Here is a 27205-nt window from a genome sequence, read left to right on the forward strand (position 1 = left end):
AGCTGTGGGAGGCTGGATGAAGGGCCTCCTGGTCTCCACCCAGTGCATCTTATCCTGGATCACATCTTGCATCCATGCGTGCTATGGCTTGGCTGGTGTGCCAACTACGCACCTTAATGCCCACTCCACTTGGGCTCAAGTTTTGTCCTCTGCCTTCCTGGCTCATGTACCCGTACAGGAGATATGTAGGGCAGCAACCTGGTCATTGGTGTATACCTTTGTTTCCCACTATGCAATTGTCCAGTAGTTAAGGGGTAACACAGCATTTGGCTCAGCGGTTCTCCACTCTGCGACGTCTCACTCCGACCCCACCGCCTAGGCAAGGCTTGGGAGTCACGTAATTGGAATCGATATGAGCAAGCACTCAAAGAAAAGATGGTTACTCACCTTTGTAACTGTTGTTCCTCGAGATGTTGCTTATATCCATTCCAAACCTGCCTTCCTTCCCCTCTGTCGGAGTAGCTGGCAAGAAGGAACTGAGGGGCTCTGGGTCGGCTGGGGTATATATTTGGCGCTGTAAAGCCCCCACTCCAGGGGGGCGCCTCAGCTGACCCACCGAGTGTTGCTAGGGTAAAAATCATCTGATGATAGTGCATGCAGTGCGCGACACCTAATTGGAATGGATATGAGCAACACATCTCGAAGAACAACAGTTACAAAGGTGAGTAACTGTCTTTTACCTTCTCAGCAGGTTATGGAATGGTAGATGAATGTTCTTTTGGCAGATTGAAATTCTGCTGGAGATGTCTACAGATGTGTTCGTATTCCAGTGTTGTCAGTGCTGTGCGCATTACTGTGGCTTGCTGCGCTCTTCTCAATCTCTGTGAAGCCAAATATGAGCCGTTTCCCCCTGAACGGACCTGTGACATGATGGACTGCTGAACCAGTACACTAAGCTGGAAGGTGCATCTCCCACAGCTAGAGCTGGATGTACCTGGGCAACAAAAGTCAGGGATGCTTTGTGCTCCCACAATATGGACTTACGTAGGCCAATGGAAGAAGGAGAATAGCACCTTTATGAATGTGCTTGTGTTGGGAAGGGGTTGATTGCCATGCAGTGTTCTTATGGATGACCTGACTTATCAAATGGGGAAGGGAGCTGAATCACAGTATAGATTGCTGTAAGGAATGTATGGATTGATGCAGCTGTGTATTGAGAAAATGTTTGCATACAAATTCCCAGATTGTGTGTTTACCTTTCTGTGAAATACTTTGTATGATGTGATGTGGTGGTTAAGCTTTTTATTTTAAGAAGGTTTATAACCAACCAACACTTATTAGAAAAACACATTAACCCATTGCCAGGCAGGCCAGCTGCCATTACCTCACCAAAACACCAGTAACAAACAATCTTTGTTCTTTAAAAAAAAAAAAAGTACATGGTTTCACTGTTTGAACAAGACAGAAACCACCTACTATTGCATGTCCCTGGCCATTCTCCCATTCTTCTTTTCCTTTGCTGTGCACTTGGCACCAGGGTTGGGGGCGGGTAGAGATGTTCACAGGGGAGGGGGTCAGTATGGAGGACTGCAAGGGGCACAGTTGCCTTGCCCAGCTGGTGAGGGACCTGATTGCATGGGCCATCCATCCACAGAGTTGTCCAAGCTGTTCCTGGGCTGCAGCAGAGGGTACTGCAGTAGAGACTTACGCCATGGTGCAGGTGCAGCAGCACTCGGTACTCTTGCAGCCGTTAATGATAGCAGCCGCTCAGACAGCTTTCTGCTGAGATTTGTCATCCTCCTGTAGCTGCTTTTCCTGTTCTAGGAACTGTGAAGCAAATGTCTGCTCCCATGCTGCAATCCTAGACTGCACAGCTTGAGGATTTCTTCTTGCCTCTCGCCATGCCTGTTCTCTAGCCAAAAGTCCCTCTGTCTTTGGTATTGGAGCTGCTTGTTGGCCCTTTCCAGGACTTCAACCATAAGTTAATCACAGATTCTTCTCTAGGAATAGTCTGTGAAGGTACGTTGACCCAGGCTTCTGCTGCACTGTGGGCATGCTGTGGAGTTACTGCAACCTTTAGAGGTCAAGGGGCTGGAATAGGACAAGACACAGAGGGTCATTGTCTCCAATAGCTCAGTGCAGGAGCACAGAAAAAATACTTGTGGAATTTCAAGAGCATTAAATATTACTTTTTAAAACTGGACTTCAGAATATTGAGTGGTGTTTCAGACCACAGAAGCTTCCTGGACACAGTCAGATTAATCACAGCAAAAAATGGCAAGTTAAAAATTACAACTGCTTTTTTCCATACATGCTACAATAGGCTTCTCTATCATTACAGGCATTCCACATTTTGGAGGACATAAGTTCTTGTAGTTGGCAGAGAAGTTATTCCAAGCTGCTGGTGGGAAAACAGCAGTGCATGCCACAAAGTATTCAAATGTATAGAGAGTGAACAGCACATCTGTAAATGGAGTGGGGTGGCTAGTTACTGAGGCAGCCCTGGAAAATATGCCTTTTTTCAGAAATGTGGCTACCTCTCTGGAGTTCCTGTCACAGGAAAAGCTTAAAGCTATCACCCCACAGGATTGGGTCAGAATTTGATGCAATCAACTAGATGCTGTGTTAGTTCCATATACCTTAGCCTGTTGTTACTGCATGCAGACACACAGTTCTGCTGTCATCCTGCTTAGTCCCCCCTCCTCAGCATGTATCTGGACAAAATTCAAGCCACCAGTTGTATTTAGGAGAAATTTAATGACCTATGGACTAGATTTGTAAAGGGAACCCATTTCCACACGTCCACCCGAGTTCACTGTTTTCAGGTGGCTCATTGCACAGTTGAGTGATTACAAACTGGCATGCTTATGGGGATGGCAATGTAAGGTTGCTGTTTGTTTAATAAAAAAAAAAAAAAAGTCCTAGCAAAAATGTGCCTTTCTTGTGAAAATTCACTTTTCAAGGAGGCTTTTTTCCCCACTGTCTGCATTTCCCAGTTGCCATTTTGAATGCCACAGGGAGAGAGTGGACAGTGATGAAGGGATGCCACAGTGCTGGCATGTAATCTGCCATTAGTGGAAACACACTGCTATCTGGGGCTAGTAATATCTTTTGCAGTGGTTCATAGAAAGGAGATCCTTCCCATTCCTGTATTATTGAACATTAAAATGGAGCCAGAAACTGGTCTGTCAGGAGAGACTAGCATTTCTCAAACTGGGGTCCTGACCCAAAAAAGGATTTTTTTTGCAGGGGAGGGTCGCATAGTTATTGTAGGAGGTTGCGGTATTACCACCCTTCTGCACTGCCTTGAGAGCGGTGGCAGCTGGCCAGGCTCCCAGCTCTGAAGGCGGTGCCCCACCAATAGCAGTGCAGCAATACCATACTGTGCCGTCCTTACTTCTGCCCTGCTGCCTTCAGAGTTGGGTCAGGACCCCTACAGTTACAACGCTGTGAAATTTCATATTTAAATATCTGAAATGAAATTTACTGCACCTCTACCCCGATATAATGTGACCCGATATAACACGAATTCGGATATAATGTGGTAAAGCAGCACTCCAGGGGGGCGGGGCTGCGCACTCCAGCAGATCAAAGCAAGTTCGCTATAAGGCGTTTTCACCTATAATGCGGTAAGACTTTTTTGGCTCCCAAGGACAGCGTTATATTGGGGTAGAGGTGTATTTTTAAATTCCTGTGAGCCTGAAATTGGCCAAAATGGACCAAGAATAAAGCTTGCTGTTAAATAAGTTGCAAGGAGATGTTGGGTCTTTTTGAGAGGCGCTTCAGCATTGTGACTGTTGTATTTCCAGCAATATAGAGTTGTGTGTTTTAGCTTAGATATTAAAGGCCATTCTTAGGCTTATCTACACATGAAAGTTAACTCTGATTAAGGTAGGGTGTGCGTTGAAAGTGAAGTAGCTGTTTCTGATTGTCTCCATGCATGGAAAAGCTCGTAGTGTTCCTACTGAGGGCTTGTCTAAGCTTACAGTGGTGCAGCTGCAGCACTTAGTGAAGATGCTACCTATGCTGATGGGAGAGCTTCTCCCAGTGGCATAGGTATTCCACCTCCCTGAGAGGCAGTAGCTATGTCAGTGGGAGAAGCCCTTCCCTCAACATAGCACCGAAGTCTACATGAGGAGTTAGGTTGGTATAACTGCACGTCTGAAGGGTGTGAATTTTCCACACCCTTGAGCAGCATAATTATACTGACATAAGTTGGTAGTGTAGACCAAGCCTTACTCTTAAAGTGTTGTTGGTTCCTTTAAAGGTGACCTGAAAAGAACATTTGGCTTGTGCCTTCTTTGCTGCTTCATGGGTTATAAAAACCTGAATGGTGTTTGGATCCTTGTTTCCTTACCTCTTGGATTTCTTGGATGAATCATTGACTGGAAGCTTTCATAGCTTTTAGGTTAACGGGTAGGGGTGTTAGAACCATTCACAAAGAACTTTTCTCCCAACAATTGTCTAAAACTATTTAAGACTGTCAGAGTAAAAATCGCTTCTCTCAGTCAGGTCTCACTTCCTTGTTATATTTTAAAAAAATAAATAAAATTAAAACATAACCAAACTCAAAAATGACTAGTTCTCTAGTCACCTATAGTTTTCTAGGATAGAGAAGACTTGAATTTCTGATGTAAAATAAAGTAGAAAAACTTCTTTTGGGGCTTTGTAAAACTTAATTTGTAAGCAATAAATGCTACAAATCCAGTTCCTTTTTTATTAGATTACCTTCAGAATAAGCTTTTTAGGTTTTCCACTTTCTCACTGCATTAGTTGGACCACTATCGGTTGGATGAAATTTTTTTTGATAAGAGTATTTGTAAAAGTATCTCCTGGTCTGATTGAAGGCATCTGAATTAATACACAACAATATGCACACTGCAACCATGCCCCAGTGCCAAATTTCTGGTAAGGAGTGTGTTTTCAAAAGGGGGACAATTAGTTCAGATGGCACCTTATTATAAATCCTGTTTTAGAGAGCTTTTAGACTTAGATCCAGAAGACTCTCTTTTTTTTTTTTTAAACATGCTTCTGGATACCATCTAACAGATATTTCACTGCAGTGCTTGAAGCCCCAAAATTACAGGCTTGTGCCTGTGCATGTGACCTCGAGAGTAGAAGTACTACTATTAAAAGTACATCACTAGCCCTATGACCTGCTGAACACCCTAGATTTCCATGACAGTGGAGGGTGCTTATCGCTTTTGCAGGTGGCAGTCAATAGCTTCCAAAGTCAGGTCCATAAAGTAACATTTTACATATTTTGTGTGTGTGGTTTTAAAATAAAAAAGGGGGGAGAGGGTTAGCAAATTCTCTGAACTTCATTTGGCAACAAATCCAATTATCACTATTCTTGTTTAGATTCGTGACAAAGTAATTGCAAGTCACACAGTTGCCACCTTAATTTTGATCAGTTTGCTTTTGATTTTTTTCTCCTGCACTTTCCTTACATCACCTTCTGATACTTTCTTGCACTCTCTGTATGTCATTTTTCTTCAATATCTCTTTATTCCTTTTCCATCCTTATACTTGCTTTTCCCTTCCCTGCTCTGCTGCTTGTGCATCAATTTGAAATGGACTAGTCAGTTTCACTCTTTGCTTCTGCTAGGCCACAAGAAAGTGACCTATTAGGGAATAGAATAGGTTCCAAACACTTCACTCTTCTGATTTATAAAATCAGTCGTTGTGGGAGTTTTTAAACAATGCAGGATACCTGTAGTACAAGGCTCAACTTAAACATTTATCTCCAAATAAGTAACAAATGGATACTTCCTCTTGAAACTAAATATCCCTTTAAATATCCGTTTAAAGCAAGTGTTTTAAAAATAAACAAAAAACCCTACTGTCTTTCCTCTCCTTCCGTTTTCTCTCATTAGAGGGCAATATTATGATTCTTTGAGGGGTGTTAACAAACATGTAGACAAGGGTGGACCAGTGGATGTAGTATACTTGGACTTTTAGAAAGCCTTTGACTAAGTCCCTCACCAAAGGCTCTTGAGCAAAATTAAGCAGTCATGAGGTAAGAGGGAGGGTCCTCTCATGGATCAGTATGTGGTTAAAAGATAGGAAACAAAGGGTAGAAATAAATGGTCAGTTTTCACAATGGAGAGAGGTAAATAGAGATGGCAAAGTTTGCAGATGATACAAAATTACCCATGGTAAGTCCAAAGCTGTTTGCGAAGAGTTGCAAATGGATCTCACGAAACTGTGTGGGTAGGCAACAAAATGAAAGATGACATTCAGTGTTGATAAATGCAAAGTAATGCACATTGGAAAACACAATCCCAACTATACATACAAAATGATGGGGTCTAAAAGAGCTATTACCACTCAAGAAAGAGATCTTGGAGACATGGTGGAAAGTTCTCTGAAAACATCTGCTCAATTTGCAACAGTAGTCCAAGAAAAAAAGGAATAGATAAGAAGACAGAAAATATCATAATGCCACTATATATAAAGCCATAGTATGACTGCAACTTGAATACTGCGTGCAGTTCTGGTCACCCCATCTCAAAAAAAGATATAGTAGAATTGGAAAAGTACACAGAAGGGCAACAAGCATGATTAGGGGAATGGAACAACTTTCATATGAGGAGAGGCTAGAAAGACAGGGACTACTCAGCTTGGAAAAGAGATGGGCAAGGGAGGATATGGTAGCGGTCTATAATATGAATGGCATAGAGAAAGTGAATAGGGAAGTGTTATCCCTTCACATAACACACAGAACCAGGGGTCTCACCCAATGAAACTATTAGGCAGCATGTTTAAAACAAACAAAGTTTTACTTCACACAGTATAACCAACCTGTGGAACTTGTTGCCAGGGGTTGTTGTTAAAGCCAAAACTACAGATGTGTCCAGAAAATAATTAGATGCTTATTAGCCAAGATGATCAGGAACAACCCCATGCTCTGTGTCCCTAAACCTCTGTCTGTCAGAAGTTGGGACTGGATAACAGAATGGATCACTTCTGGGGGGAGGGATAGCTCAGTGGTTTGAGCATTGGCCTGCTAAACCCAGGGTTGAGAGTTCAGTCCTTGAGGGGGCCACTTAGGGATCTGGGGCAAAAAAAAATTGGTCCTGCTAGTGTAGGCAGGGGGCTGGACTCGATGACCTTCCGAGGTCCATTCCAGTTCTAGGAGATTGGTATATCTCCAATTATTACTTGCTAAATTGCTCTATTCTGTTCTTTCCCTCTGAAGCATGTGGCATTGGCTGCTGTTGGAAGACTCAGTATTGGGCTAGAGGAACCATTGTTCTGACACAGCATGGCCGTTCTTAACATGCATGGAGATGATTCTGACTGTGCACACCATTAGTAACTAAGGCTATCTTCACCTTTGAACTTGACCTACACAAGATCTGGTTTTAAGCCTTGTCTGCACTGTGTGGTTTTTACCTGGTGTGATAGACCCAGGCCAGTTGGGAACAGCAGAGTAGTCGAAGGGAGATATACTGGCCACTGGATAAGCAATTTTCTGTTCCCTGAGTGACCAGAGCAGGGGCTGCTCCAAGCTAATGAGAACATCTGGCTCCAATTAACCTGTTAAGAGTCAGGTGAGGCTGTTAAGCACCTGACTCTAATTAAGGCCCCTCTGATGCTATAAAAGGGCTCACTCTAGTCAGGCTAAGGGGAGCCAGAGGAGAGGAAGTGCGTGCGAGGAACTGGGAGGAAGAGGCATGCAAGAAGCTGAGAGTGAGTGGGCATAATGCTGGAGGACTGAGAAATACAAGTATCATCAGACATTAGGAGGAAGGTCCAGTGGTGAGGACAAAGAAGGTGTTGGGAGGAGGCCATGGGGAAGTAGCCCAGGGAGTTGTAGCTGTCATGCAACTGTACCAGGAGGCACTCTAGACAGCTGCAGTCCACAGGGCCCTGTGCTGGAACCCAGAGTAGAGGACGGGCCTGGGTTCCCCCCAAACCTCCAACTCCTGATCAAACATAGGAGGAATTGACCTGGGCTGTGGCTTCTACCAGACGGGAAGGTCTCTGGGCTGATTCCCGACCCACAGGGTGAATCTGTGAGGCGAGCAAATCCGCCAATAAGTGCAGGACCCACCAAGGTAGAGGAGGAACTTTCTCACACTGGATATATGCTGCGGGCGGGTGGTGGGGGGAAAGAGTCATGATTTGCATTCTATCTAGGCTAGTCATTTGCATTAGTGTAGCTATTCTGATGGATAAAACCTGTTGTAGACAATGTCTTTGACTCTAGGAGAAACTACTGAATTCAGATGTGGTTACCACATAGTTTATTTTCCTTCTCTTGGTCATCATTTGACTAAGTGATTGGAAGACGTATATGACACTCAGAAATAAAGGTTTAAAGAGGGAGGAACAGATACTTGACATTAGTATAATATTTTGACAGTAATTTTTTGACTGCCTTCAGTATAAGTGCCTGTTACTTACTAAAATTAGTCTTGAAGAAGATATGTAAGTGTTTGCATACTGCGAAGCCTTGGGTCTTTAAGAAATGTAGCATAGTCTAAACAAATTGGAAATAGTGGGTTTTAGTTCTAAAACCTCATGTGTAAGCTACAAAATATCTTGGTATTGGAACTGGCTACCTTTTCTGCTAGAATTTTGATATAACCTCTTGTACACATTAACTTCTAAATATATTTAAAAGTCCCTGCTTGCTCAGCAAGTTCAGAAGACAGAACTATTAAAATGCTTAATGGGTTATTTGTTTTGTACTATCTTTCTCTAGGCTGATATTCCTGTTGTTGGCATTATTAAAGGGGACCTACAAAAGATTTAAAGTTTTTTTCATAATGAAAATTCCAAAAAATCCTGCTCATACTTGACCATAGAACATCAAGATTGTAAGGTCAGAACATATGTCTTTGCAGGAGGACTACTTAGGGCTCTTGTGTGAGTTATTTCATTTTAATGAAAGGGACAGAAGTGGTTAAAACTTCAGCAGTGCCCCCTTTAACAAAGTGTTAGGCATGGACATCAGTTTTCAAGACCACAAATTTGCTTCTGTTTTAAAACCTTCCTTTCCCCTCTGCTTGGTGAGTTTTTAGCTTTTCTTTGTTGTAATTGCACTACTTCCCTAGTTACCACAGAAATCAGGTCTTCTCTAACCTGGTAGAGTCTTAAATTAAAACAAAACAAAACAGGGGAAACATCTTTGAGACTGCTATTATATGTCATAAAAGTGGACAAGGTAATACTTTCCTCTGTGGCATGTCAATTTTGACATTCCTTCACGTCTTTTCAAGATTGCTAAAAGCAAAAATGATAGCAGCTTCCCACAGTTCTTGATATCTGGCTTGCTCTCTGTTCCCTGCAGCTCAGAGACAGATCAAAGTCTTGGAGCTCCATGCTCTGCCCATGCCCCTTCAAGCTTCTGCTTCTTGCTTCCAGTTTCTCTGCCTCTGTGGTAGCATGTGGGCAGCAGTTCTTACAGATCTCGCCTTGACATTTGTCTGTTTTTTTTTTGGGGGGGGTGTCAAAATTTTGGACAAAAATGTTCTCCTTCCCAGCCCTTCCTTCCCCTGGTTAGTTTTTTACCTGGACGTTGGAAAAACCCTGGAGTATCAGCTGTCATGCCTCCCTGCTGGCTCCTCTGCAACTTCCAGGTATGGTAGAGCAGCAGAAAAAGCACTGAAAGAAATCCAAATGGTGCTGCAACTGGGAGACTGCCCTCCCAGGCTCGACAGACAGTAAGTTTTGCCCAGCCTGCACCCAGTATCCATAACAGTTGCAACACCCATTTGGGGAAAAATGGACAAGGAGTCTGGGCAGAGCAGGGAGAGACTCCAAGGAAAAGGGGGACTCCAGTCAGCTGACATAGGAGTTCCCTTGGACCCCTTGAGAACACAGAGCAGACTTGTGAAGTCACAAATTCCCCACTGCCCAGTCCTAAAATGGGTCCTGGGATAAGTGCGCATTCTTATGAATTCTGCTTCTCCTTTCCAGTTTGGTCAGGAGAGCTCTGAAAGCATTTTCCCAGTCTCCCTCCCTAGGGGAATGGGACTAGGAGGTGAGGCTCCAAAGTGATCTCATAAGAGGATTTCAGGCTCTCAGAAAGTCTAACCGCAAAAAACCTCACCCAAGCTGGGAGAGAGCTTAAAAAAAAGCTAAAAAATCAGAGAGCAAAAAAAGGGAAGAAAGCGTAAAAGATCTAGGAGGTACGAGTCCTCTGACTCCCTTGTATCCTGCACAGAGGATGGTGAATTGTCAGGCTCTGACTCCAGTCAGGACTGTGGAAAGACTCAGCAAAGGTTCCATCCCCTCTAACCCTCCGCCCCCCCCCCCCCACCTGCTGAGAAGTTCAAGGCTGTGTGCAACAAGGTTGGCTCCACTGTTCAGATTCATCACTAACCTGAAAAAAATCCCAAGAGTAAGCCTGAGTAAACGTCTCCCCTCAAAATCCTCCCCTGAGGTAACAATTCCCTTACACTCCTCCATTGAGGAAGTAATTAGGGATGAATGGGATAAGCCAAACAAAGGCAAGCAGGTTCACAAAAATGATCCTAGCTTCTGTAGGATCCAGGACCTCAAAGTCCCAATTACTGAGATACCCAGGGATAACGCAGTCATAGGTTTCCTGGCTAAATATAGGGTTCTCTCCTCAAAAGGGGAGTTCCGTGCTAAGAACCCCACAAATAGGAAAAGAGGCCAATTTCAAAAAAGACTTTGAGGTCTCCTCAGCCTCCATCAGGGCATTCCTCGCAGCTACTTGCTTTGCCAAGGACATCTCTCTCCTGGCTGGAAATCTGAGTCCTCAAGGATCACACTGACTTTGGCTCTGTTTTAAAGAAAGTTTCCCTGCCAACATCATTTGTTGTGATGCTTCAGTGGGTGTGATGAAATTCTCAGCCAAAGCCATGACTTCTAGCTCAGTGATCAGTGCCACCTGTGTCTCTGTCTCTGGAAGGTGAATAGCCATTCCAGCAGGAGCTGTGCTCTGCCCAATTCAAGGGAGCCTTGCTTTTTTGGAGAGAAGCTAGCCAATGCTGCAAAATCTAGACAGTCCCTTCCACACCATGCATTTGAGAGAGTGCAAACCAGTCTTTAGACAAAAGTGTTCCTTTCAGCCTTCATCATCGCACAAATACCAGTGAAGGGCTAGCATGTTTTCCAGAGAAAAAACATGGAATTTTGGCTTGGAAGGAAACACCCAAGGAAACTGCTGCTCCCAAGCCTCTTTATGAAAAAGACCACAGTTGTCTCCACCTAGAGCTGAAGCTTGGGGGTAGGATTTCCCATTTCTTGGAGTAATGGGTTGCTTTGACCATGGACCAGTGGGTCAGGGAGGCAGTTAATCTGTTATACTCCCTTCAGTTACAGGTACCAGCCCATCCATTTTTCCTCCAGTCCCGTATCTTGAATGACCCTATAAAGCGCAATCTAATACAGAAAGATTTCTCACCTGCTGGATATGGGAATAATATTCCCTCTGAAGAGAAATCCTTGGTTCTACTCAATCTTCTTTATTGTTCAGACTCATACAGGAGGAATTAGAACTATTCTAGATCTCAAAAGACTCAAATGAAGAAAAGACAGTTCTGGATGGGAACCCTAACCTCTATTGTGTCATCCCTGACCCAGGAGGATTTTGTGACTTTACTGGATGCATAGCTCCACATCTCTATCAGACTGTGCCATCACTGGTTCCTAAGGTTTGGATAGCAATATCAGATGCTTCCATTCAGCTTGTCCTTGGCCATGAGGCTCCTTACAAAGATGATGTTGATAATAATACCAAGACTCAGGTCACATCTGTACTGCTTCCTGATGACCTCTTAATCAGAGGTCATCCCCAAAAATGGCACGCAGAGCTATGTCCCCAACGTTGAATCTCCTGTAGGTGCACGGCTTTATTATCCACCCAAATAACTCTCTTGGGAGTGGACATAGACCCCTCAGTTGTATGGATAAATCCAGTTCTAATGAGGTTCCAGAAGATTAAAGATCTCATCTTGCCATTTTGGAACTGCAAGAGGCCCACTATTGCACTGATCTTCAACTGCTAGGCCTCCTAGTTTCATGCATACAGATGGTTCCATGGATGCACCCATATATCAGATACTTTTGAGGCTCCATCTTAAAGGTATGGAACTACTGTTTGGAATGTGTGAAAGATAAGTGAGGGTTCTGGCCCAGGTGATCAATTCCTTAAAATGGTGGTCAGCCATGGCATTTGTCCTCAAGGGCATGCCCATATGTGTTCCAGAACTTTTGATCCTCACAGCTGACACCAGTCTGGAAGGCTGGAGAGCACACCTGGGGTCCCACACAGCTCAAAGCATCTGGAACCTGGAGAAAAGGATCCACAGCAGAAACCGCCTAGAACCAAGATTAGTCAGGTTTGTACTGTAAAGGCTCCAGTCCAGCCTGGAGGGGAACCACATTCTGATTCAGTCAGATAACATGAGCATGGTTGCATATGTAAACAAGAACCTCAGCACTACACCATGAAGTAATGGAAATTATATGATGGGTGAAGCATTCTCTCCTCACCTTCACATAAAGGGAGACTTGAACAAGAAGCAGGAAGGGCTCAGCAGGCACAAGGTGAGCAACTCTGAGGGGTGCCTGACTCAAGAAGTCTTTGAGTTAATCATCCAATCATTTGGCCTGTCCTCAACTGACCTATTTGCAAACAACATAACTATTAGAGACCAAAGTACTTCACTAAGGAAGTGGACCCCCAATCCAGGCAAACAGATGCCCTATCCCACAGATGGGCACAAGGCAATCTGTCTGTTTTTTTCCATCCTTCCTGGTATTAGGGAAGGTGGTCCAGAAAATAAAACTAGAACAGACTTCAGTAACATGGATGACATTGCGTTGCCTGAGGAGACTCTGATTTTTGGACTTAATAGAGCTGAAATTGGGACTGCCATTACATCTCCCAAAGATTCAGGACATCTCAAAGGTCTTCTGCTTCATCTATATGTGAACTGGCTGCATATAATAGCCTGCCTAACAAAAGGGAAGTGCAGTATTGTTGGGTCTGTCCTCCAAAGTCATTAGAACACGTCTTTCTTCTAAAAGGAGTACGCTTTCAAGGCAGATACTCTTCATCTGGTCCAAGTTTTGCAAATGGTGACAGGAGCACAAAGCAAATCTTAGAAATCCAGGAATTCCATCTATCTTGGATTTTTCTCTAATAAGGCTTCAGCAGAGATCTCCAGCCCAGCACCATTGGATGTCAAGTGTCTGCATTTTTTGTTCATCCAAACTTGCTTTCTGATAGCCATCACATCCTCCACGTGAGTGTCAGAGCTGGCAACATGCTCGATGCAGGAACCTTTAGTGTATCTTTCATAAGAATAAAGTGGTGTTCAGAACTCTAGAATCATTTAACCTGAAGATGAACTCTTCTTTCCACAGTTTCCAAGAGATGGTTCTACCTTCCTTCTGTCCAAGGCCACAGCATTCCACTGAGGAGAGGTGGAACACCTCTGATGCCAGAAGGGCTCTGAAAATTTACCTCAGACTCCACAAGGAAATTGGGGCCCTGTTTGTATCCTTCCATTCAAAATGCCAAGGAATCAACTTCCAAATCCTCTACTGCGAGATCGATTAGACAATGCACTGTGAAAGAGTACAAGGCGTTGGAAATTCGAGTTCCAGAATGTGTCAGGGCACACTCCATGTGATCCCTGGAGATCTCTCGAGCAGAAAGAGCTAATGCATCCACTGTGGAAATTTTGTAAGGCAGCCACCTGGTCAAATGCTACCATTTTTTGTCAAAACACTGCAAGGTGGACTTCCTGTGCTCTGCAGAGGCAGTACCTTCCTGCCAAAAGGATACATGTAGTGACCTGGAAATTGTTTTGCCTTTGGAGCAAATATTCTTGATGGGGAGGGATACTGTTTTCCCTGTCCTTTCTGATCTTTTCTATAACCTTCTCTACATCTGCTTGCTACTTCCCAGTGGTCAAGTATTGTGGGAGATGCTGGGCTGCAGAATGGAAAATTTCTTACTGATTTCCTTTCTGCTAGCAGTCTCTCCCACAATTCTACCCACCCCTGGATGGCTCATGAGTCAAGGGTTGAGTATTAAGTGAAATTGTTACCGTGAGATCATCTTCCTTGGTCTAGTGTACGTTACTTTATCTCTAGAATATTTGTTAATAGGCAGGTTTTACAGTGTGAGAATAACTGTCCTGGAAGCAAGCAGGAGTTGAGGGGATATGGCCAGACCATGCAGCTCCAAAATGCTGATCCGCCTGCAGGAGTTGCAGAGAGAGGAAAGCAGCCCAGATATCAAGAACTGTGGGCGATGCTGCTAACAAAAGAGATTATTTGTAAGAAATTTTCCATTTGTCACTTTGAGACACAAGCAGGTGAGCCTTGTTCTGAGACCAACTGCTGGTGCCTCAGTATCTGTATTCCTTTGAGTGACAAACTAAGAACTCTCCCAATTCTAAGGACTGGTCACTTAGGAGACTTGGCTTACACCAATTTAACAATCTGTTTTAAAACATGGTTTTTGTTTAGTGCAAATCTGTGTGGCCACCCTTACTTCATAAGTGGCTAAAATTGATTTGTCCAACCTTAAGTGAACTAACTTTAGCCACTTTTATTTTATTCTGAAGTGCCCACACAGACTTGTGCCAAAATAACTAAATCTCTTTTTAATGTGCATCTCTTTATTTTCATACAAGCTTGTGTAGATCAGCACTTAGTATAATAGATTCTCAAACATAGTTATGATAGAGCAAGACCATAAAAAAAAAAGTAGAAAATCTTGCTCTGCTCCCTAAATCTGAGGGAATGCAGGCAGGTGAGTATAAATTCAGTCAAATCAGATCCTCAAAGACACACTACAGGTATTGACCAGATTTTTCCTTTTTGAAGGTAAAAAGCAGTGTCTTAAATACATAGTCTTCAATCATGGAGGGTCAAAACTGTTCAAGATAGTTTCAGATACCCACAACAATGTGAAGAATACCCAAATCTTGTTCAAAACAGGAGATGGCAGAGAAAAGGGGGAATATTGAACAGACTAGAAACAGCCACAACAGCTTTCTTCTAGAATTGTTCAAAAGACCATCTATGTAAAAAATATGACTTAAGGGATCAGGATCAATTTCTTCCAAACCAGTGTCCTCCCTCCCTCTCTTCCTTCATATTCTCAATCCCCAGTAGCTTGGAACTCAGCACCTTCATGTTATTACTGCTATTTGAGCTGTTTAATGGAAACCTGTTAACATTATGAAATTATAAAATGTCTTGTTTTTTTCTTATAGGAAGAAATCTACTTCATCTTAACCTAATTCAGTCCTGCTAATCTGCTAATATTGTAGATTGAAAGATTTTGCTGTTGCCAGGATATCCTGTAATGGGCAAGGAGCCACAGAGAATACAAATCGTTTTGTTTTCTTAACCTTTTTAAAACTTTTGTTAACAGGTAAGAAACATTCCTATTACATTTCATCTATAGGGACAACTTCTCTCCCTCCTCCCCTTCTCTCCCCTCCTGCCACCATAAGGCATCGGTTTAAACATTTGGTGGTTCCTAAGTGCTTTAGTCTGTCATCTTTTCTTTCTCCCTGATACCTCTCCCTTTCAGAAAGGCTTACTTATTTTTGTAGGACTCAACTGTTTTCCTTTAGCTGTTTTTCCCTTTTTGCAGTTTCTCTTCAGTAGCCAAGCCCTTCCTTCGTTCCTTTGCAGCTTTCTTCAAGTCATTTTTCTCTTTTTCTTCCTAGCTGGCTGTTTTCCTTTGTATCCTATACCACTGTCGCCACTACCACATCTGGATGACCCCTACCCACGTCGCAAATGTAGCATTGTGATGACCTTACTATTGGTTTTACAATGGACATTTTAAACTATTAGGGTTTGTGCTAGGAAGTTTCAGAGCTGCCACTGGTATCTGGCATGGGGTACCAAGACTATTAATGCAGATTCAGTTTGTTCTGTTTTGGTACCCCCCCCCCCCAAATTGCGAGGTATTTGTTTTAAACTAAGCCAGGCATAGTGCTCACGTTTTGGGGAAATTTGGGGACTTCAGGAAGGTCATTCGAATCTCTTTCAAAACAGTGGGGATGGGGGGGAGGGAAGGAATTTTACCATCTTTTGGTCCAGTAGTGTAGGGAGTGCCAGTAAATCTGTATTTTTAAACATCTCATTTTAAAGAGTCAGTTGTTCTTTGACTTCATTTGAGAACACAAGGCCCACATTTCAGTAATGTGTAATCAAATCCTTTACTAGTTCTTTTGCTATTGGTTCTATCACAGAAAAAATGGTAGCTATCCAGCATTCACAGTATCCATTCTCTGTGTGCTGGAAGAAATTGTTTCTGAACAAATGTGTTCATGAATTGATGCACACTTTTGTGGACAACAGACTCTTCCATCAGAGGGTCTTGCTCTCAACATTTGAAACAATAGTGATATTCCAGTCTACTTCTGCATCTGAATTCACTTTTTGCAGCAACCTGTACACACTAAACTGAGACTGACAAATTGTAAGATTACTTAGACTGCATAGCTAAGCACCTTGCACACCTCTAAAACATAAATGAACAGTGCTTAGCAGAAGGCACTGTGATACTTTATTCCCATTAGTAGACTATATTATTGTATTGGGTGGTAGGAAAGCAAAAATGTTCTAAACCTAGCAAATAGCATTTCTTAATTTCTCATAGCATTTCTCATAGTTTTTTGTTGCTACTAGTGAACCAGCCATGTTCAAATCTGGAGTGGGTTTAAAAATTCAGTTTTTATTTACATTTGTGTTTAAATTAAGAATCCTAACTAATCCAGCATCTTTGCCAGTAGCTTTGAAGATACTGGGGTGGAGTGGGGGAATTAACAGAGACAATTGATTCTTTTGTCTCAAAACTCGTATTGTAATTTCATTGATAATGTAGTAATAGTGAAGACAAACTAGATAATGAGTTGTAGTAATGTAATCTAGGTATCCAATCCCTTTGTTAGTAAATATTAACTAGTTTGGACTGTGTGTGTATACTTATTAGGTTAGAGCAGTGTATATTTGGGGGCTTCAGCAATAAGTCTTAATGAGGGTCTGTATACATGTATGCAAAGTTGTGATCTAGCTAGAAGATCAGCTGCCATTCAACTGGGAAAATACATATTCACTCACATTAGGAAGTAACCACGTTCTTTCTAAGCAACCTGTTGAATATTCCACGAACATAGCAGGACAGAGCAAGAGTGTCTTCTTTTAAGAGAATGGTATTCAACCTTATATCTGTGGAATGTGCCTGTTCTGTTTTTTTAGCATTTTTAATAGACGCATATTTTCAGTCTGAACAATGGAACCAAATAGGAGTCTTTCATTCTCAGTTTGCTTAAGAGTAGCTAGGTACTTTTTAAGGGGAAAACTTTTGAGTGCAGAAATTATGCAGTTAACAAGGGTGAGATGTATGAGAAATTGTGATTAAAGTTCAAACTTAAGACACAGTTCAGTCAACAAAACTAATAAAAGCTTCACAATGTGGGACTAGAAAACACTTTGCCTACATAACCAAAGGTAGCTCTGGAATCATAAGGATTTTGGACTCCGCTGGAAGAAAGATGCAGTACTTTGACTTGATATATCCAATATTTTAACACTGCAACCAGAGCAGTACACTTGAATATGTATTAACCACTTTGTGTGAAGCAGAACATATTCTGTGGTTTCCTAGAATGCAAAGAGCTTGAACTTTTTCATCGTAGTAAGAGAGAATAGCATGTTCTTTTTATCACCTCACTTCTGTGTACCCAAAAAGATTGAACTATAAAAACTCCACTATATATGACTGTTTTTCTTAAGGTACAAGTTACATTTATTTGCTAAGAATGAAGGACTCATGAACACATTGTAAATCAGTACAGCTGTATCTTGAATTTGAAACAATAGCTATGGTTTTAATATTGAATAATACTTTAGAAGCCTTACTCTAGGATCCTCACTATTTTCTTTTCCTGTTCTGTAGAATGTAACAGAGGTGAAAAATGTAATCATTTTAATTTAAGAAGCATAATATAAAAATTGACCATAGCATTGCTTTTTTATGTAAACAAGGAAAATTTGTTTTAAAAAATCATACTAAGTTTTCTGGGTAAGTAATTTTTCAATTACTTAAGAAATTTGGACTAAAAGTAAGGAAATGAATAGCTTCATTAAACATGCTATACCGGGGTGGGCAAACTGTGGCCTGTGGGCCAGATCTGGCCTGCCATCCGTTTTAATCCAGCCCTCAAGCTTCCGCTGGGGAATGGGGTCTGGGGCTTGCCCCACTCCGGTGCTCCAGCTGGGGAGCATGGTTGGTGGCTGCTCCACACGGCACCCGGAAGCAGCAGACATGGTCCCACTCCAGCTCCTATGCGTAGGGGCAGCCAGGGGGCTCTGCTCTGCATGCTGCCTCCACCCCAGGCGCTGCACCCAGAGCTCCCATTGGCCAGGAACCACAGCCAATGGGAACTGCAGGGGTGGCGCCTGTGGACAGGGCAGCATGCAGAGCTGCCTGGCTGTGCCTCTGCATAGGAGCCGGAGAAGGGACATGCTACTGCTTTTGGGAGTTGCTTGAGATAAGTGCTGCCCAGAGCTTGCACCCCTGAGCCACCCCTGTGCCCCAGCCCCCTGCCCCAGTCCTGATCCCCCTCCTGCCCTCCGAACCCCTCGGTCTAAGCTCGGAGCACCCTCCTGTACCCCAAACTCCTCATCCCCAGCCCAGAGCCCTCACCCCCCACACCCCAGTCCAGAGCCCCCCTCCCGCACCCTGAACTCCTCATGTCTGGCCCCACCCCAGAGCCCGTACCCCCAACCAGGCCACTCACCCCCCTCCCGCACCCCAACCCCATTTTGTGAGCATGCATGAACTGCTATACAATTTCTATTCCCAGATGTGGCCTTCGGGCCAAAAAGTTTGCCCACTTCTGTGCTACACCCATCAAGTATAAAGAAGTGCATACTTCAGGGGGTCAGAATTGTGTTGTGATGGATTTGTAGGTGTATTGTTTTTACTTGGATTTTGGTTGTCAGTATTTCCATTTAAGGATAGTGAACTGTGAAATTCAGTTACTTAAGATAGAATTTTTGGTAAAGAAATCATTGCTGTTTCTTGAGTGTAAAATAATCTGTATGTATGGATTTAAAGTTATGGAGTTTTGAGTTTTGTAGTCAGTTGACATTCATAAAAGAGTAGCATTTATTTTTGGGTCATAGTTTAATTAGTGGTGACTTGACAGAGTAGGCATTTCTAAATGCATTGTTAATGTTTGTGGGAGTTGTAACTCATAATCAACAATTCACTTTTTGTTTGTGTTTGAGTATGGTAAGTAAGTACATATGTCATCTAATGGCCGTAACTGGTTATTCAAATGAAGTTTCATTGGATTTTTTGGAAGCTTCTGGTAGCCTTTGCATAGAACTTTTTTTGCATCTTCATTGACCCATACTTAGTTTAAAGGTGTGATGGGTACTGGCCAAAATACAATAAATGCTGGAAACCAGTAGCCATATTACCCAGCGATTTCAAAATTGCTATAGGGGAGTGGGGAATCTGTCAGTTAAAATATACTGCTTATGGACAGCATTACCCCAATGTACTTACTGGAAAAAAAATTGGTAATTAGTGGCAGTTGTAGAATGTATTATCTGGCTTTTTCCTTTCAGTCATCTTTACTAATAAGTATTTAATTTTCAAATAATATCCATTAAAAATCTGATTGTGCTTGCTTTTAAAAATTCACAAGCCAGTTCAAAACATATCTGCTTAATAAGCATGTATAAAGCATTTATCACTGTGTATCTAATTACTGTTAATGGATTTTAAATACAGTGAGGCTGCCACCATTAGTGAGTAAAATCTACTTGTGGAGAATCTTGAAGTGTTGTACCATTGGGCGGGCAAAGGGACATAAACATTTAAAACTTCGAAAAGGAGCTACTTTATACATCTTTCTAACTTAGTATATTCAGAAATGTCAGTTCAAATTCTAGTTGATGAAAACCCATGAGGATTTTTTGGGGAGTGGGAGGTAATGGGAGAGGGGGAGAACTTTCTTTACAGTAGGACACAGATTGTAACTTTAACCCTGTAAAAGCTACTGCATCTCCATAATATCATGCAACTTTCTTTAGGTATGCAGTAGTGGAGTTCCTCTTCTCTTAACTTCCGTGGCCTCTTCGGTCCCTCCTGTGGGCTGTTTGAAAGTTACCCGCACTCTGCTAAGCTAGCAGTCATGTTTTCCTCAACTAGTTGGTCTGCAAGGAGGGTAAGAACCTGCTGCCCTCAGCAAGAGAGTGATTCTTTAGTCCATGGGTTAGGGTCTGTCATTACGGGGGAGGGATAGCTCAGTGGTTTGAGCATTAGCCTGCTAAACCCAGTGTTGTGAGCTCAGTTCTTGAGGGGGCCACTTAGGGATCTGGGGCAAAAATCAGTACTTGGTCCTGCTAGTGAAGGCAGGGGGCTGGACTGCATGACCTTTCAGGGTCTCATAGTTCTATGAGATAGGTATATCTCCATATATTAGTAGTAAGGTCCAGTGTCTAGCGTGACAGGTTGTTTCATACACACCTGCATGTGTGTAGGGGGCAGGGAGGAATTTGTATGATATCTTGTGCCAAAAGATAAGTAGTTGTGTGATCATACGAGACCACTGTAATGCATATGTCTTATTGTTGAATGTGCAACCATAGTTTTCACACTTCCTGACTCGTGAATGTGTAGCCATAAACTTTTTAATACAGCTTTCTGTATGGTCAGTCCTACTGTTCTAAAAATTCCAGATTATGGGATTTCTGGCTAGACAGGTGAAATAGTTCCCTTCTCACCTTGGTTGATCTGAGATGGGGCCTTCTGTGGAGACCTATCTTGTTCAGTCCTCATGTGATAGGCTGTGTAGTTAACATGCACATCTTATCTCCATGTTAAATGCAGATTTTTAAAAAGAGATCCTGTCAGGTTAGCAGATGCAGGACATAGAGTAATCTCTGTGAAACCCTTTTAGGCTTCAGTGTTTCTTATTCAAGTGTGTGTCTGTCTGTCTCTCTCTCTGACCTTTAGTTATTCATAAAAATGGAGTGGCTAATCATGCTTTGCACTTGTATAGGACATTTCAATGCGCTTTCAAATTTAGGTAAGCATTACTGACTTCTCAGCTGACCTAATTAGAGATTTGAATAAAATTGCCTGAGAGGCACCAGTCTAATACTTAAGTCATGGGTCTACTACTTGAGATTGGGGTTCTGTTCCCGATTCTGCCACAGACTTACTACCTTTATCAAGACACTGCAAAACTTGAGAGGAGCCATTTTTGTCTTAAAATGTTCAGCTTATTCAAAGCTTCTGTTGAAAACGAATGTGTTCTGAATCTTAAACATTTGCAAGTATGAGGATATTCTATTTTTTAGAGGATCAAAATCAGCCAACTAAGGGAAGGCTTCCATCTAACATTAATAAACTGCACACATCTGCCACACCTGGTCCTATAACTCCAAAACATGGGTGGCTATGTCTTGAAGTGAAAGAAAATCTTTGGCTCTCATGTCCTTTCTAAGCTTCTACCACCCAATGGAAGGTAACATACTGGTGCACGTAGTTACCAATCTTGCTCCCACTGAAGACCATGGCAAACTCTCATTGACCACACAGGGAGCAAGACAGAGCCGCAAACCACTCAGTAAAAATTATTAACTTTGCCTGATTGCAATACGCTTTCTTCAGCTACAACAGGCATGTGAATTTTCAAGGAGACTCTGCTGTATGGAATTTTTGAAGGGATAATTGCTTTGCTAAAGGGAAGCAAATAAACATCAAGTTAAAATTTCAAATCAGCCTAACTTCTTAATGATCTACAATTCAGATTGTGACACTTTCTTCACAGTTTGTAAGTACTGTCTCTTCTCCTTGCAGAGTAAATTGGGCAATTTCCTGGCCAAACCAATTTTGGAAGTTTAAGTTGGTTGAAACCTTTACTAGTAGAGAAGCTGTAGCTTCTCCAAACATTTGATTCCAATTCTTTTGGGATTTTAAACTACGTTATTTTGCACTAACTTGGTCTGTGTTTTTTTTTTTAAGTGAGTTAAGAGAACTTCTGAAAAACAATCACTACAAGTTTGTCGTGACACATAGGCCTCTTATTGGGCTTGTGTCGTCTGTCTGAAAAGAGACAACAAACAATCTAACTAGTGAAATGTTATAGGCGATGTTAATCATGCTGTTAGAGCTATTTTGCCAGCTGTTGACTCCCATGGTATTTGTGTTTTAAAAAAAACCTTCTCAACTCTAAGAGTGACTCTTATAAAGTTATCCTGAAGCAGTTGCTTGTGTTGATACTTACTTTTGAGCATGCTTCATGTTTAAAGTCTCAAATTTTGCATCTTCAATTGAAAGCAACAAACATGTTTTCAGGCGCTCACACTGATACTGAGAGCAACTTTGAGTCCAAATTGGGCTTTGGAGATGGTTGAAAATCTAAAGAGCAAGCTATAATGAATGGCTCTTTCTGGGCTGTGGATGTATTGGGCCTAATTCTACTCCTGTTATGGTCAATGGGAGTAGGATTGTGTAACCATACATGAAAGTTCCCCTTTAAAGAATAGGAATCTTTGGGGGAGGAGGAGGTAGAAGAAAACTAACAGGCAAGTGACAAGTCCATCTCTACTGATTCTCAAAGTTGCTGTGCTCATTTGGAACTGCTCTAAGTCCTCTAGGTAACTGCCAATCATACTTTTAAGAAAGTTCTCTTCTCTTCAGGGTTCCTGGACTTCCCCTTTGGCATATTTTACGGTGTTTATTTTTCCTTATTCCAAGGGACCTGGGCTCCTGTTGGAAACTGATGGAATAATCTCTGCTCGGCACCTGCCATGTTGAGGGAGCACCCCTAACACAGCTTGCCTGGGAGACAGTTTGTGAAATAACGCAGTAACATGTTTGCAGTAGTATGCCTTTTCTCTTATTATCCATTGTTAAATTTATTTTGAATGAAATTATTGAAACAGATTTTGAAAGGAGGCTTGGCTTGGGTGAGTGTCTCTTCCTCAGTCATTGCACAGGGATTTATGTCTGGCATTCTTAATACTAATAGCTGCTACTTGCAAAGCTCCAACTTGTATTAATTATGGGGGTGTCAGGGGCGGCATGGGTAGCTGATCCTGTGTAATGGGATTGAAATATACATTTGCTGCTGGGTCAAAAATACACCTGTTATATTTGTCTATAGTAAATGGTTGCACAGCTGTAACAACAAATAAGCCAATGTTTTTTAAAACAATTATATAATAAACTTAAGTCAAATTACAAGCTAACATATCTACTGTAAATAAAATCAAATGTATGGATTCTGACTACTATTGTAAATTTACTAATTTAACTGGTAAGTAAGTTTGTTCTTCTGTCTCATTGATTCTTAACATCTTTTCTGTACTTGCTTTTTTAATTCTTGCATGGGATCTCAGATGATTCAAAATGATAGTATATGTTAAATTAAAACTTTCATTACTGCTTTCGCGTATCAGTTGGAGTGACCCTAGTAAGTTTTTTTTTTTTTTAAACCAGGAAACAAAAGTTTAATTTGTTTGTTGGATACTGTAAATATTCTTAAGATTAATATGGGTGTTTAAGAGAGATTTGCATGTTACACTGGAAAACAATATTGTCCTGGCCAAATATATTTAAAATAGGCATGGTATACACACAAAACCTTATTGTAAGGTAATTTAGTAGTAACAACACCTAACGACCCTGTTATTCTAGGTGTTGTGAAAAATATTTGCTGAGAGAGAGACTGTGATGTTGAACTCTGACACTTTGTCAGCTAGACTTGATTTACATGCTAAATCCTTAACCTTTTTCCAGAAATTACTATATATACAGATTTTATTTGTAAGTAAATTGACTGCATTCTAAGTATTGTGGATGAAATGTTTAAATTTTTTTGTAGGCTCTATTAGGTGCATGTCTGACAAATGCATAATATACAGTTTGGGTTTGTTGCCTGTGCACTCTAAAACTGATTTTGAATACCAAAAAGTACAGCTCACAGGACACTTCTGCTAAAGTATACATGTCTCTGTATGGTTTCAGAGTGGTAGCCGTGTTAGTCTGTATCAGCAAAAACAATGAGTCCTTGTGGCACCGTAGAGACTAACAGATTTATTTGGGCATTAGCTTTCGTGGGCTAGAACCCACTTCATCAGATGCATGGAGTGGAAATACAGGAGCAGGTATAAATACATGAAAAGATGTGAATTGTCTTACCAAGTGTGAGGTTAGTCTAACAAGACAGCTCAATTGACAGCAGGATACCAAGGGAGGAAAAATAACTTTTGAAGTGGTAATGAGAGTGGTCGTTTCAGACAGTTGACAAGAAGGTGTGAGTAACAGTGGGGGGGAAATGAGGTTTAGGTTTTGTAATGACCCAACCACTCCCAGTCTTTATTCAGGCCTAATCTGATGGTGTCCAGTTTGCAAATTAATTCCTGTTCTGCAGTTTCACGTTGGAGTCTGTTTTTGAGGTTTTTTTGTTGGTCTGACCTAAAAGTGGCAATTCTTCAACAAAAACTTCAAAAACCTGTAGGAGAACACTTCAGCCTCCCTGGCCACAAAATAGCAGATCTTAAGGTGGCCATCCTGCAGCAAAAAAAAACTTCAGGACCAGACTTCAAAGAGAAACTGCCGAGCTCCAGTTCATCTGCAAATTTGACACCATCAGCTCAGGATTAAACAAAGACTGTGAATGGCTTGCCAACTACAGAACCAGTTTCTCCTTGGTTTTCACACCTCAACTGCTAGAACAGGGCCTCATCCTCCCTGATTGAACTAACCTCATTATCTCTAGCTTGCTTCTTGCTTGCATATATATACCTGCCCCTGGAAATTTCCACTACTTGCATCCGACGAAGTGTGTATTCACCCACGAAAGCTCATGCTGCAAAACGTCTGTTAGTCTGTAAGGTGCCACAGGATTCTTTGCTGCTTTTACAGATCCAGACTAACACGGCTACGATAAAGAAGACTCATTGTTTGTCTCTGTGTATTCCTCATCCCTTAAAAAAGCTAATACGGTTGCCGCTAATGTACTGCAGTAGTGAAAATTTGGTGCTAAGGCCTCTAATTGTAAAGGTACCTGTTACAAAATTTTAACATTTCATACTGTTCTCTATAGACTGCCTGTTGTTTAAAACCATGCTATTACAGACTCAACTTTGCTGGGAAAAAAACCCTTTCTTTTAATTACTGGTTCTAGCTTTAAAGTCCCCTTAAGTCTACTTCCTTCATCGTATGTGAATGAAAAAGGATTTCCTTTAAGACCAGATGACGACGTCTTATGGAAATAACTCTAGTAGTAGTTTCAGATCCTACAGTCATAACTTGTTGGGGATGGTGTGTTTGTAGTGGTTTACTAAGGATATATGCATAAAAGCAGGAGTTTTTTATCCAATCCATCTGAAGTTGTAATTCCTTCTTTGATTATCACAATTGCCTTAACAGCATTTGTGTGCAATATCACTTAGGGTGAGAGTATGAGCATGAGGGTACCAAGGGCAATATCTGTGCAACAAGCCTGAGTTCTGGCTGAAGTGCCTATGAAAAATTCTTTCTTTCAACAAGAATTCCTTCTGTAGCCTCCTAGGGAGCGCATGTGTGTGCCAGAGCATTAGCTCTGCCAGTCTTAGGTAGTATTGGGGGAAGCTTCTGGCACCTTCTCTGTCCAAAAAGAGCCCTGTCAGCTGCTCAGCAGGTGGTCTGAATCTGATCCTTACTGAAGATTGTGATTGAAATGGGGCATAAGCAACTGGACAAATGAACAAAAACCCCTGTTTTTATACAAATATACCTAACAGAGTATAAGAGAAATCAAAAAATTAGGAACAGAGTTAACTTTTTCTTTCACACAGCATTAACATGTCATGTCCTTGTAGAATCTTCAAATTCTGGATCTAGCTAATTTTTTTTGAAGAGTTAAAACATTGGCTTATCATTCAGCACTCGTGAATTACAGTAAAATTCCCCAGCTATAGTCCATGCAGAATCTTTCAGCATCTGATAATGTGTGTCTTGTTCAAGCTTTAGAGGTGTCTTTTTTATGCAGGTTCCTTTGGGGTTTAGAGGTTATGAAATGGATATAATGGAATTCATGGCTTTTTGTCGGGGAGAACTACGTTAACTGTTAAAATAAATGAGTAAATTAACACTCTGCATATGCTTTTCTTGTCCAGACCAGCATGTTTTGGAAATTTGATCTCCATTCATCATCCCACATAGACACACTTCTAGAAAGAGAAGATGTAACGCTGAAGGAATTGATGGACGAGGAGGATGTTTTGCAGGAATGCAAAGCTCAGAATCGCAAACTTATAGAGTTTCTGTTGAAATCAGAATGTCTGGAAGATTTAGTTTCATTTATTATAGAAGAACCACCTCAAGACATGGATGAAAAGATCAGATACAAGTAGGAAAACACTACTTATATGTGAGATTGGGAAGGGGTGGAGAGAGGAGAAATCTGTATTTAATTCCTGTAGGCCAGTCTGTAGTGGCACTGGTATGCACTTAAAAGTTCTGTCTTCTGCTTTATAGTAAGTCTTGCATTTTCAGAGGTGTTTTGTGCTACTTAACATCATGACTCCCATTAATTCTTATACATTTAGTATGGTTAAGCCCCCCTCTTCCTCTGAAAACTCCCCCTAGATTGATTTGGTGTCCAGAAGGTGAAAGGGTGCATTGAAGGGAATATCTCAAGTGACTGTCTAGAAAGCCTCACTCCTTGTTGTATCATTAGAAATAGTGATACTAATAGGGATTTGTGGGGAATATACCACCCAATCAAACACTTGTACCCATGTCGTTAATGGCTAGTGAAGATCATTGGGGATGAATGGTAGAGGGAATGTGCTTAATCTCTAATTATGAACCTTTAGTGTGGAGATAGTATGATCGTTGGCTCGAACTGCAGATGTGGCTAAGAACCGTTTTTCATGAGTTTGGCAAAAAAGGGTTCAGACTTCTATTTATATACCTTGCTACAATTATACAAGCACTTCTCCCATCTGGCTTAGGCTATTTCAGTGCACTCTACATGGAGCTGCACCTGATGATCACTTGAAAACTAAAGGCATAATGTGGCTGCCATCTTAATAAGCAGTATTTCAGGCAGAGTGTGTTACGTCAGGCCTCCAAGTTTGCTGTGGCTTCTAGTTAAGTTTTGGGTAGAGATTAAGGTTCAACTAAAGTAACTGAGATGCTGCCCCACAGCCCTTACTGTGTGATATCCATGCAGTTAAAATAAGTCCATATGCTAACTATTGTTTTCTTTAAATTTGTTTTTAATGC

At 41.7% G+C, this 27205-nt stretch overlaps 1 protein-coding gene across 15 annotated transcripts in view; it reads left to right on the forward strand.

The window, feature by feature from the left end:
- Positions 1–27205, forward strand: part of PPP6R3 (protein phosphatase 6 regulatory subunit 3) — a 129943-nt gene that overhangs the window by 23705 nt on the left and 79033 nt on the right. For 13 of the 15 annotated variants that reach the window (XM_039534899.1, XM_039534888.1, XM_039534889.1 and 10 more), the window contains 3 exons: positions 15159–15319; positions 22685–22812; positions 26092–26324. In XM_039534899.1, the coding sequence (XP_039390833.1) occupies positions 22801–22812; positions 26092–26324 (245 nt within the window). In that variant the 5' untranslated portion in view covers positions 15159–15319; positions 22685–22800. The remainder of the gene's footprint in view (positions 1–15158; positions 15320–22684; positions 22813–26091; positions 26325–27205) is intronic. The other 2 variants (XM_039534898.1, XM_039534900.1) reach the window with 2 other exon arrangements.

The sequence above is a fragment of the Mauremys reevesii genome, linkage group 4 (genome assembly GCF_016161935.1).
Source record: "Mauremys reevesii isolate NIE-2019 linkage group 4, ASM1616193v1, whole genome shotgun sequence".
Taxonomy (NCBI): domain Eukaryota; kingdom Metazoa; phylum Chordata; order Testudines; family Geoemydidae; genus Mauremys; species Mauremys reevesii.